The sequence below is a fragment of the Mycteria americana genome, chromosome 8 (genome assembly GCF_035582795.1).
Source record: "Mycteria americana isolate JAX WOST 10 ecotype Jacksonville Zoo and Gardens chromosome 8, USCA_MyAme_1.0, whole genome shotgun sequence".
Lineage (NCBI taxonomy): Eukaryota > Metazoa > Chordata > Aves > Ciconiiformes > Ciconiidae > Mycteria > Mycteria americana.
In genome coordinates this window covers 18,139,405-18,153,048 of record NC_134372.1, presented here as the reverse complement: position 1 = coordinate 18,153,048, position 13,644 = coordinate 18,139,405, and the positions used below count along the sequence as shown (strand labels likewise).

Below are 13,644 nucleotides of genomic sequence, written 5' to 3'. Positions count from 1 at the left end.
TGGAGCAACATCTGCAAAGGTTATGAGTGGCCATAGGAAGGAGATTCTGTGCAACAGGTAGGTAATGTACATAATTCTTTTTAAAAGGAGAATTGGAAGCATTATAGCATGAAATGAAGGAACAGCAGGGAAAGGGGCATGTTTTTGCCTGGGGCTGGGAGACAGGCAAAGCTGTTGAATATACTATCAAATATGTTTAAGCCTCAGATTGCAATAGATACTATTTCCCGTGTTTTTCTACCTTCCATTTAATGCAATGCACCAAAAAAAAAAAACCCTCCCCCTTGCTCAACTCTATCCCCACAGCTATAGAATCTGAGACTAAAAAAGGTTTTTCTTGAAAGAGAAATTGGAAGAATAGGCTGTGACTAATTCTCTCTCTGTTCTGTTTAGAAAAGGGAAATACTGACATTTTCAGTGGCAACAGTAAAGTTCTGATGATCATTTTCTTTTTGGCTGCATCTGCCCGCTATGACCACCTAAGGATCCAGTGGTACTTGCCAGCCTTAGGTCACTGGAGGCTATTATTCTCAGCAGGAATAGGGGGGAAAAAGAACAACAGAAATCTTCTGCCCAGTAGCATTTGATTAATTTCACTACACAGCAGTTTTGTTTTCTAAAGCAGCACTGGGCTTTAAGAGGAAGGAAAATGAATCTATGAGCAGATTGTGTTGTCTCTGTGGTAGCTTATTGTCACTTCAAGAGTTGGCAGGCTCCTTGATTGCTGTGTGACACTGTGTATGAAATAGCTTTTGCAGGGAGCTACCCTTGTATTCAGCTATGTATCTTTTTTTTTCCTGTGATACGTTTGTGTTTTTCAGTATATTGTGTATTTCAAAAGCAATGAAAGTTCCACCTGCCACACCTACACAAACCATTTCTGATAACGATCAAAGCATATGTATATCTATGAGCGTCACATCACAAAAACTTTTTATCTTCTAATTCTTAGAAATAAGAAACTTAGAAATAAGGTTACTGTTTGAAATACTATGAACTAACGTTGTCTTCCTACTTCCTCTTGCATTGGGGCATACATTGTATCTAACTGACTTTAATTAGTTACTTCAGTTCCAGATAGTGTTGGAATAATAGGAGGAGGACAATGAACCATCTGCCAGCACAATTCTCTCCTTTTTGGACACTGCTTTTTGTTAGCCCAACCCAAAGCAAAGTCATCCTCTGTGGTACATATGGATCCAGAGCTTGCATATTTAGGGCTAGTGTCATATCTCTTGTGTTATCCCCTGTTACTACATAGTAATGTAGTTGCTGTTTGTTCACTCATAATTTTCAAAAGTATTTGATAAAACCTCTTCTTACTAACTGCAGTGTTCCTCCTAATTCTTTATGTGTCTTTTCCAGTCTCTGTCTTCATACATACTCACCTTTCTGGGGTTACCTGTCTACTTTGGAACAGAGTTCCTGTTACTAGTGATTACCTGAAATTTCCTTCTCTCTTCTCTGCGTTGTTTCAGCCTTAGAAGCATAGAACTGCAATGGACAGAGTGTTCCCAGTCACGAGAACATAGGCTGCACATCAGGGCTTTTTGTCTGGTCCCTACAGCAATTCACATGTTTCCTGTCTCTTGGTCTCCCTGGGTTATCCCCTTCTTTGCTCTTAGTGACATGTAAACACTATTTAAGCTCTCTGAGCTCTCAAAATGAAATGTGCAATGTATTGTTACTCCTCAACCAGTGTTTAAAAGTCATGAAAGGCAAGTGAATTTAATCCAGATCTCACATAATTTATCTGATTGAAACACTCTCAGTTGTTCCTGTAGTTTGCCAATCACTCTGATAACAGCTTTGCATATTCCTTCCATTTTTAGTAAGCAAATAGTCATTTATAGACTATGTATTCATATTCCTGCCCTTAACATTTTCTGTTTGATGAAAAGCACTGATACCCACCTGCTCTTGTCTGCCTTGTTACAGCGCTGCAGTGGCATGTGCTCAGGGATTCGCGATTATGCCTGCCCTTAGCATGCTGGTCTTCAGCAGCTCCTGCCTGAGCAGGCACCAAGCCCTGGCACCTTGTAGGTTTGTCCATACTGGAGGTGACGGTGGTGGGGATTGGCAGTCCTGCACAGGATCCTCTAGGCCTGGTCACATTTGCAGGAAATCTTGTCTGAGGCCAAGCTCCAGTACTTTTGCTCACCAGGGCTTTTGCTTGAGCAGAGTGAGGGAAAGGAATATGAAACATTGCCTATGATCTGGACAACTTGAAAATTAACTGCATTCAGATTTTTTTCTGTGGGTTTTTTTTGTGTGTTTTGTTTTATTTTTATGCAGTTAAATGCTGTGTGTTCTACTTTTTTTTTCCCCTGAAAGACACAAAGACTCAGCAAAAGTACCTTCAGAAACTCTCTGAATATAGAACAACTGAGGATATGCGTTTGTTGTGCATGATGATAATTCTATCTGAATGAAAGGTTGTTTAACAGCAACAAATCACCTGCAGATTAAATCCTAGACTGAATTCATAATTATGAACCTGAAGTCTTCACCGTACACTGTAACTTAAGTATATTTGAGCTTTGGTTTGCATGAAATTTTTCTGAAGTTGAAGTTATTAGAGAACACAACATGACTGCTATGACTAATAGTAATGGAGCTAAATTCCCTTGTACTGTAGAAATGTTCCTGTTGAAAAAGTAATTTGGCTGTACTGTATACTGGTTATAGCTCTCCCTTTTCTGTAAATCTTTGATAGCAATTCAGATCTTTATGTTAATATTTGTGTCAGTTACTCTAACCCCTCACTAGCTTGTGATGAACACTATGGTGAAGGTTTCCTGCACTGCAGTAGGGGGAAAGTAGGCAGAGTGGAAACCATTTTACTCAAGGAAGCATAAAGTTAACATAGAGCAGGTGGGTCTGTTTGGCAAGGAGTATCATTTTTAATAAGAAAGTAAATTGACGTGTCCCAGTTAAAAACTTTATTTTAAGGCTGTACCTCATGTTATTTTTAAGTTGAAGTAGTCTTCAAAAAAACTAAGCATCTGAACTGCTTTGTTACCAGCCAACATCTTTATTGGCAATTATAGTAAAGAGGCAATGAAAAGAGGGAGAATGAATGTTGAGTCACAGATGCATCCATATCACTTAGGCATCCAAATAACATAGTTGTCCTAGATTCCCCATGTAGGCAGAGTACAGAGCAATACAGATTCCTCACATGAGATCTGAGTTGTCCTCTGGAGGTGTCTTCATTAGCTATGGCAGAAAGCTGAGCATAACTCAGATACCTCAAAAACGAAGGTAGGACAAAGTTTGTTCTCTTCTCTCACATCATTGCCATTGCGTGTGTTGAGATTAAGCTGAGCAACACTTACCAGAGATGCAAAGCTAGCACTTTTTTGTGTGTGCAGCAGTCACTGGAATAGGATGAAGAAAATAATTGGAGAGGCATTGGCATGAAGAGAGCTAGTCAGCTAAAACTAGTGCAAGAATGTTTGAGCCTGCAATTGAACAATAAATTTTCATCTGACTATTCTGAGACTGCGGCAGTCTCCTGAGGTGTTACAGCGTGATGGGACAGTTAAAAATAGGGTCCTATACACAAATTCTTAGCAAACTGCAGATTCAGTGACTGATAAACAAACAGATTTTGGATTACCAGAGGTGAATTAACACTTAAAGCAAACCATATAATGGTGCTTGTATGTAGAGTATACCTAAAGGGTGGGGTTTTTAATGAAAACTGGCAAATATCTAGAGATGTGATCATTCCTTTTCAACTTTTTTTTTTTCTTTGCAAACATATATGCAGAATGATCTATGTACATCCAAAGGCTTATGGAATATTTTTTTCAAATGTAATTTACAAAATAGTGTGCTTCCCTGTTTTTTTTCTATTCTATTTGTTAAAAAAAAAAAAAAAAAAAAAAAGAGGAGGAGGCTGTGTTCCTGCACACTTTTTTTGCAATAGTCTGCAATGAGCAGAAAGGCCAGAATGTGCCTGTGGAGTATTTTGCCTCTAATGTATTCTGGGGACATAAATTAGGGTTTTGGCAGACTTTTCTTTGTGTGCTGGTACCTCTTGTTCATTGTAGTTGATGATTAGCTTAGGCAGTTATTGTAAGTGGTGTTTAATTAGTGCAGCAGAGGAATAGAGAGTTGTTCAAAATATTCTCTAGGGGTTTCTCAGGAAGACATTTGCAGGGCTCTGACTGCATTTGTTTCCAGTAGGACTGAAAGAGTTCATTGACACTGAAATTATGGAGTTTATTACAGATATTCCACTTAATACTGAAAATCAGTATATAATATAAAAGTCTTTGGAAGATACGAACTATTACTTCTCATTGCTTAACAGAGTACTGTGGATTAATTTATTTGAAGAGCCCATGCCAGAATTGCTGCTTTATTAAACCAGTGTAGGAATAAGGATATGGAACTCTGCATCCTTCTTTGCTAGAGCCATACAAAATTATTGGCAGGAATGCTAGTTATAGGTATAATTTCTAAATAAATGAGGTGTGAATTCCAGGGTTATACATACTTTGAATGAAAGAAAATTAATGCCTCTTGGTGCCATGTTGCATGAGTCACAAAAGAAAATTAATAATCTAATTTTTGTATCAGGTAGGACTCTGGCTAGTTTGGCAGGTTGTGGGGTTTGAAGGTTTATTGTGTTATGTTCCCCTAAAAAGCTGCTTTAGTTTCTTTCTTAGATTGTAAAGATAGACAGTAAATCAAATTGTCTTACTTTCATTGCTCTATGCAAACCCACAGTATGAGGTGACTAAGTTAACACTGTGCTTATCTTCTGAAGTTCCCAAGTAATTGTGTGTTGACTTTCTGCATAATAATGCTGGTTCATAGCAAAATGGTGAAGCAGAGCCCCTTGCTGTATTATCTGTCATCTCTGCTCAAGTACTTGCATTGTTCTCCATGAATAATCTGCTTGATGCTGACTTTGTTCTTTGGGCAATGCAAACCCCTTACTAAGGAAAGGGATTTTTTTTTTTTTAAAAGCACAAGCATTGACCTTCACTGAAGTTCAGCAAAATGTTCTGAGCAGTTGCAGAGGACAGCCACTTCCTCTCTGTTCATGAAGCCTGCAAGAACATTTGAGATATGACCTTCAAAAGCACTCTCCACTGGCATAGCTCTGCAGATGTTAAAGTCAATGGGAGTTTTATTTCAGTGGGAGCAGTCAAGCCAAAGCTGAATGCCCTACTTTATATGTCAAAGTTGCAGGAATGAGTTACAAGAAGTAAAGCTGTTTGAAATAATCCAGGATGTTGGAAAGAGAGAATGCTTCCATCAGCAAATGATGTACAAAACCCAACAAATATTATGCCAAGAAACAGAATAACAAAATACTCCTGTCTGCCTTAATATGTCTGTAGTAGCACGTGTGTGCTACCTTGCTGTTGAAAAATGCAGTTTAAAAAAAAAAAAAAGTAAAGCAGTGGTAATTGCAGATTGTCACTGTAAGTGCCACTAGCATGAAAGGCCACTGGGAGCTGAAATCAGCCTCAAAGGGAGCTTGGGGGGCATTTAATGCCAGAGCTTGGCCATCAGCTCAGAATCTACTGTTATTAATATGAGCTGCGGTATTTCTAAGATTGCATTTAAATAAATAGAGCAAACCAAAATGGCATTTATACTGAAAGGAGACACCAGGGGAGAGTAAGTAGCTGATAACGAGCAGCGTAGATTGGGCATTCAATATGTGGTGGAAGTTGCACATCCTTCCTGGAAGGAGCTGTTTGCAGTCCTTTGGTAGTACTTTCCATCATATTAGTTCTGTTTCTGAATTCGCCTGGGCTCTGTTCTTGTACACTAACCCCAATTGTGCTCCAGGGTGTTCCTGCAGTTGTAGCGTAAAGGATGACCTCTTGTATCCAGCACCTTTTTGCATGGGTGGAGTGGAGAGCAGCTCTCCGTGAACCTTCAGCTTGTGCTTCTCCATGCTGCTTCCTTTCAACGCTCTTCTCTCTTTGGCGCTGCCTAACTCTGACTCTGGCTGTTCATGGGGTTTTCCTTTGTGCTTGATCTAACCATGTGGTAGAACAATACAAATTGAACATGGTTCTGTCAAGCACCATGGAAGGCTGCATACTCCCTGCCGCATGGCATGCTGGGATACTTCTGCTGTTTTCAGAAGCATCAAAAGGTGAGAGATTCCCCTTTTCTCACAGGACAAATGAAAAAGGTGAAGTGTTGCTTAACCAGACGCCCGGGCACTGCAGGGGGGAGCCCTAGCGATGTTTGTGACAGACTTTCCAGAGGGCTTGCATGCAGAATAACCATTTCTAAGTAATTAATCTGTTTAATTGCTCTTAGAATGAAGAAATTAGGCATCCTGTTGATTAATATGATTGAAAGGTGATTCCAGCCATACCTACAGAGATGAAAAATCATTTTTGTCTTCTTACCCTATAAATAATATAAGCTACATCTCTCTATTTGAGCTGTCCAGTGAATCCTTCTACTTGAGGTATGCTTTGGATGCCACTTCTGTAACAAGATGCCTGCTACCTAACATAACTTTGGACCTGATCTGAGCAATCTTAATGCACTGGCATTTTATTATGAAGAAGTATACTGCAAAAGAACTTCAGAAGAGTCTGCAAAGCATTATCTTTTATCTCTTGAAATGACATGGGTAACATGGCCTGTATGAAAACAGTATTATCCAATAGTTACACAGCACAAAGCTGAGTCAGCATACCCAAATGGGCCATTTTAGCTTTGACAGCTTAGATAAGATCTTTAACATATTTCTGCATAACTTCTCCCCTATGTAAAGTAGAGATAATTAAATCTATTCATAAAGGACTTTGAAAGCCTCATACAGAAGTTTTCTTTTACGGAAATACTGTCTCATCTTGCAAATTTGTTACACATCTGTTGTGGAGCCATCAGAAGAAGGACATCTGAGATTCTTAGATTTTCTCTGTAATTACTGATAAGAATTAATACTACTGATGTGAAATTATGACAAACAATGTACCTCCTTTTTTCCTGAAAACCTATGAGAATCATGATCTAGTGGTTACATGAAGAAGTGAGTGTTGGGATTCCTGTTTTTTCATCCAAGTTTTAGACCAAGTGATCTCTGTGATCATATTTTTGGTGCCAAATTTGAGGCAGCTGGATCCATCTTTTCTAGAATGAATGTATCAGGTCAGAATTCAAGCCCCTGTTGAGGGGGGGGCTTGAATTTTTTCAATCTGATATTTTTCCAGAACAGATCATCCAGCACTCCTTTTAAGTCCTTTGGGCAAAGCTAAGTTTTAAAAACTGAAATCAGGTTGCTAAACAATGCTTAAAAAGAAGAATAGGACAAAAAGGTATTTGCCTCTGCTGCTTAATTGCTCTATGTGGGTATTAGAAAGGCACCTAAAATTTTTGAGCACTTGGAAATGTGGTGTTTCTTTATCTCAATACTGCTGTTTTGTAGAATGGCATGTGTGTTTGTTTTATGATACTGAGGAATTGCAATGCCCTGGTACCTGATAGTGGTGTCACATAGGCTGTGAAATGAAAATGTTACCAGAGTAACTAGCAATCCAGATAAACACAGTTGCCTTCAGTTAAACACAGGCCTTGCTGTTGCCTTGACTACTCATTTTACAGCAAACTTAATTCTTTTTAATTTTGTAAATTACTAGAAACTCCCAGGTCATGTTTTACATTCACCCAAGCTTCACAGAGTTCTCAGCTACAGTGCACAGATGCTTTCAGGCATAATAAAATGACCAAATGGCTGGTCTGGAATAGTAAAATGAAGCCAAGTGTTTCTTCTCTGCCTGTCCTGCATCTCTTTTCCATGGCTTTCCACAGGTGATTTTATAGCATGCAAGAAGTACTACATGCACGTGATGGTTGATTGTACTTCCTGAATCCTGTCATGTTCACTCAGAGCCCTGCATAGTACATTGATAAAGCCCTGTGTGTAGAAATGGATACACACACTTAAATAGTTCTGCAGGCAGATGGCTGAATTTCACATTAGTATCCCAGATGGGAATATCTTAATAGAGCAGCCACCTGTCGAAGTGATCTCAAGGCTCAGGTCAAATAGTAAATTTTATCTAGTCTTTGGCAGGTGATTCCTGCTGTCTCACAGTCTAATGGATAACTGACTACTTGCTGAGCATATACATGCTATTGATTACTTTTCACTCAGTGCTTGCGTGGGTAACTCATATTTAAACTCATTTAGAAGAAAAAAAAGGAAAAGAAAAAAAAAAGAGAGAGAGAGAGAGAAAGAAAGAAAAGTACAGAGGTGATGTTTGCTCCCTTCCTCTCCTGCTGAGCTGAGAGGCCTTTCCCCTGTTGCAAGCATGGAGGCAGTGGACTGATGCCCAGGCAAGTTCAACTTCCTATAGCTGATGCAGTGTGGAAAGTTGTATGCCATCAAGAGAGTGAGACTGCTAAGTCAAAATGGGGTAAATATACTTTATTTACTTTTCCAGAAAGCTTGAGAGAAAACCAAAAACTGATTTTCACCCTCTAATGTTATATACCCCTTTTTCTCCTTCATAAAGCATTCCACTTACTTTCCCATCCCTCTTTTTTCCCATAGGAAGATGAATCTTGTATCTATCAGTAGACTAAAAATTATACTTAATAAATTTTTACTCTGTGTAACTTAATGACGTTTGTGATTATTCTTTCAAAGAAAGCTTTTACAATGAAAATTAGAAGTGCTTCTTCAAGGGTTAATTTGGGGATTTCCAAGACATTTTCTGATCACTGAAAAATTTTGCTGGGTTTTTCAAGGCGTACTGTAATTGTGGCAGTTTTAATAAACCCTTGTCCTGATAACTGCTTATCTTTGGCATTATTTCCAGGGAATCATAAACAACGAACGTACTGTCTCATAGACCTAAGAAAGAATAGCTGTATGTTCTTGTAATCAAGCCATAATACGCTCATCACTTGACATTTTAGCCTGACTACCAAGCCTGGAATTTTTAGGACTGGAAATCAGATTGGTTTTTTTGAAAGGATAAGAGTTTAAATGATGGTGGTGTGGGGAAAGGCTTAGAATGTATTTTTATAATACTTTAAAATGCCCAGTGGTCCTAATATTTTAAGTGCTGTGCTGTCAAGCTAAAAAACAGTAGCCAAGTCTCACTTTACATGTGTAATTTACAATAAGCATGATAACCTGCAAAGTATTTAGCACCACAGAAGTGGTAATGTACAAAGCTGTATGTGATGTTTCTCATAATCTAGTCTGGAATTACAAAACTAAACCGCAGTGTGTTTGTGGGATCAAAATGTTAGATTGCCTGCAGAATTGCTTGCTTTCACTGTATCACCGTGTGGAGGTAATGTGTAACATAAATTAAAATAGTAGTGGGTTTAGGTGACTTCTTTTTTCTTACAGAAAATAGTATGTGGTCATAAAAGGAGCAGTGGTGTATTTATCAGTCTGGGAAGGGGAAGCAGGTGAAAAATGTCATCAAGTCTCTAAAAACAAATTTCAGCTCAGGTTTAAGTTTTTATTCGTGTTTTCAGGTTCTTAAAAACTGAAATTGCTCAGACCATTCCTGAGAAAGCCTTGTAATTGACTTGTAAAACTCTGGAAAAGTTAAAAAATACTTCTTGGTAGTTATGATCACTGGGCGTTACACAAGATTCCTGAGATCATTCTGGTGCTTCCATTATGAAATATGAAGTGAGTGGGCAGGTATTGTATGGCAGGGTCTTGGCAACACTTTGCTTACATACACATTTATTAATACTCCTGGTTCCTTGAAGCACAGAGATCAAGTTTCCAACCTGCTGTTATTAAAAGAGAAAAAGCAAACCTGAAAAGGACAGATTAGTTCACTGAGTCTAATTGGAAAAGCATTTCATTAGAACGGGTCAAAAACCTAGTCAAAGAGGTCTGGCAATCTTGGTATAATGGTACATTAGGGAGTGCTTCTCACTGAGTATGGTCTACCCATTCCTTAATTAAAATGAAAATGATTTAAACTGCTATTACTTTCCTCTGCTGTTTGTTTAACATAGTTAATAAAGGTATCTAATTGTTGGAAAATTGACAAGGTTCTCTCATAAAAGATTGCTCTCAAAAATAACTAATAGCTGAGGTCTGAAAATTTTGGGCTTTTTAACGACATCTTTAAAAATCCTTTGCCATTCGAATGCACCAAGATAGCTTCTGCTTTCATGAGATCCTTTTTCCTTCTTGCTGGACTAAGTTCCAAACGGGAAAAAGTGACTTTGCTGGATCTCCTTTGAAGCAGACTCCAACAGCTAATTAGACATGCTTCAAAAAATACCTTAACAGGTAGGCTTGTTAGACAAGGAATTAATCTATCGAGGGAAGAGTGAAAAAACAGAGGCTAGTCTTGGGAGTAATATTTGCTGAACAAAAATCTTTGGCAAGTGTTAAAATTGTGTGCAGGAGCTGGGAGCTGACAGGAGGCAGTGTTGAGAATAGTTTCCATAAAATTTCTGATTGCTACAGTTATCAGGAGCTGTTTGCTGGAATATATTTTCCTTTTATTGCAGGGTCAGAGGATTACAGAAGTAAATTCACCGGGAAGTGTTTCATGGACCTTGTCTGTCCTGAGAAGTGTCGCTGCGAGGGAACAATTGTAGACTGCTCTAACCAAAAACTCACCCGATTACCCAGTCACCTTCCTGAATATACTACTGATCTGTAAGTGCTGGCTTTCCAAGATGTGCTCAGCAAGGCCTGTTGGTTTTCCTAGTTTTTAAAGGCTGTAAAAGGGACTCAGACCAATTCAAGGCACCTTCTACTTTAATCCCTGTATGAAAAAGGGGAAGTTAATTTTATTTCAAAGGAGCACCACAACTCTGTTATTTCCTTAGCATTCATGCCAACTGTGGGGATGAGAAAGGAGCCATGGCCCTGTGCATCAGCTGCCTCTGTGTGTCTTCTTGAAGTGTTGACCTGTTATGTGGCCTAAGCTGTATGGTTCCTTTCCATTCTACCTTTGAGTCCTTTGTCTTTGCATCTGGTCATTTTTATTTAAGAAATGGATTCATCCTTTTGAGTTAAGTCTGTGATCAGGAACTCATTCCATCTCAGCAGGGCCTGCTACTTGGGTGAAATGGCTCTCACTAAAACTGATGTATTGTTAAGCTATAAGCGATTTTACAAAATTTATTTGCTTTTAGAGATTCTTAGGAATTATAAACACAGTATACTGCTAGAGAGTGTGAAAAAACCATATTTATTACTAAGTAACTTATTTTCTTTTGTTATATTAGTAGCCCCTTCAAACACAATTCTCTTTTTGTGTTAGTATTCTATTTATTGTACTTAAGGTATTCTATTTAAACCCCCATAAAAATTGTTGATATGAAGTTAAAATAGAAAAATATGAGAGAGAGACATCCAGAAACACAGCAAAGTCTCTACGTAGAAAAATGGAGCTACATGTAATCAGAGAAAGAATTTTGCATCCCAAACCTGCCAAGACAGTGGCCTTTGCATTAATTTTGAAGACCAGTAGACTTTGATGGGAAAGGACCTGAAATCACATCCTTTCTGTTTACATGAACCACATCTCCAATTGCATGTCTTCTGTAGCAGAGTGTGTGAGGGAGGTTTAGTCACGCAAATAAGGCTTTTTCTTCCTGTGCATTGGAAGAAGAAGGCATTCTGACGCTGTCCTTCGGCATTACACTCTTAAAGGCATCCTAAGCTTTTAGTATAGATAGTCTTCTATGTTCCCTTTCCTTCAAAGCTAAACTCTCTTTACTCTAGGAGTCTGAGAGAGATGGCAGATAGTGTCTTGCTTAACAAAGGTCATAGTTCTCTGGGTGGCAGCCCTCTATGTCACAGAGATATATCTACAGACGTCTGTGAAGTATTAAATGTGTTTTTGTTTGTTCCTATCAGGCGTTTGAATGACAATGATATTTCTGTTTTGGAAGCTATCGGACTCTTCAAGAAATTGCCAAACCTCAGAAAAATGTAAGTTTGAGTCAATTGCTTGTTAGAATACTTGCTGCCTTGGATTATAAGGAAGGAGGAAGGGATAATTTTTTTTATAGTTTAGTACTGCAATAGCAGAAATCGCTTTTTTAATGTGAAATTAAGGAAACTGAATCAGTTGCCTGTTAGATGGACAGGCCCAGTTAAACCACAGTGACAGATGAAGATCACTAGGCTGACATTTCAGTATTCTTTAGGCTATATTTCTTAAAGTCTTCGACTCATGGAGACTGAAGGGAATTCTGTCCCAGAATTTATTCAGATGTATGCTTACTGTCAGAGGTGGCTACAAAGTTTAGCATTTTGGTTTTGTCTTTTGAACGTATTGTGCGACTCCAACTAGTGTGATTGTTTCAAATGGTCAAAGGAAAATAATATTACAAGATACAGATTACAAGGCAGCTTCTTTTGATCATTATTGTTTTAGAGAGGACAATCAATTACCTAATTTAGAGATCAGTCATTCAAATATATCTGCATAATTCTGTTAACAGTCTGAGTCCTGGCATTGCACAATGTATATATTTAACAAGAGCTGTGTTTTGGAAAGAGGATAATATGTTAGATACCTCCTGATAGTCTCTAAATGGATCTTTCTGAAGTTATTTAAAGTTTTAAACCTATGGCCCCATTGCTAATGTCTCATCTAACTGTTTACTTGTAGTAAGATTATATTGCTAGAGTCAAGGTAATTTAGGGAAACCAACCAACCAGGCTTTCTGTTCTGCATTCGCTTCACGTGGTTTCTGCCATCTGGAGCTTCCTAGCCATTTGAATCCATGTAAGATCTCAGTGGCTTTGGAGACAACTGTAGTGGGATTCTTATGTCAGTTTTATTTCTGCAAGAGTTTCAGATGCAGCAATGCAGGTTTGGGGGTGGGGGTTGTGTTTGTGCAAGTACAGGCCACTAGACTTGGGGAATTAATCATATACATTAGGGTAGTATTTTATAAATGATCCATAAGTTGTAGCTACAATGCACTTGGAACTAAGTTGTTGACATTGTTGAAGTGCTCTGTTGTCTATGCAAGTAGGTAGTAAATGGGAATGAAAAATGTATGGTATATAAAAGTATACACAAATAGGAAAGCATCTGTCCTCATCAAACCTTCAGGATTTATGTTTTCAAAATTGGAGAGGTGTGATAGCTGGAATAATTTCTTTCATTTTATTTAAAATTCACTGTAGGCAAGTTATGGTGCTGTCCTTCTTGTTCCCATCAATCACTCAGGTGGGAGGGATGCCTCGACAGGGCTGTATTGTTATGCATAAATGCAGCATGAAACAGTTATGAGAGTTTTTTTAAGAGTTTGTTTCCTGTGAAACAAAAAATCTTTCTGCTCTGTTCTTAGTGGGCGATGAGAACTGAGGTATACCGTTGCAGTTCAAACAGATGGCAAAAAGAAGTAGTTGTGCCCTACACATCATAAAAAGTGTCTCATGGATTTTTTTAGTGTCAGCCTCCAAGCAGAGGCTCCTTCAGTAATCTTGTATTCTGCCTGGTGTTGTAAAGAAGTATCTCAATTGGAATAAAGGGATTTTCTGAAAAGGGTGGTTTTTGATATAAGTGGAGCAACATTTCAACCATAACCGTACTCAGTAGCTTGATCCTTAAAAAGTCAGATTAGACTTCTTTTTCCTAATTCTCCTAGTTCCATTTTGTGAAGGGAAGGGGTTACCAGGAAAAAAACAAACAA

General features: G+C 38.4%; 1 protein-coding gene across 4 annotated transcripts in view; it reads left to right on the top strand.

The window, feature by feature from the left end:
* Positions 1 to 13,644, top strand: part of SLIT3 (slit guidance ligand 3) — a 543,690-nt gene that overhangs the window by 406,453 nt on the left and 123,593 nt on the right. For all 4 annotated transcript variants that reach the window (XM_075509986.1, XM_075509985.1, XM_075509988.1 and 1 more), the window contains 2 exons: positions 10,492 to 10,642; positions 11,852 to 11,926. In XM_075509986.1, coding sequence (XP_075366101.1) covers positions 10,492 to 10,642; positions 11,852 to 11,926 — 226 coding nt within the window. The remainder of the gene's footprint in view (positions 1 to 10,491; positions 10,643 to 11,851; positions 11,927 to 13,644) is intronic.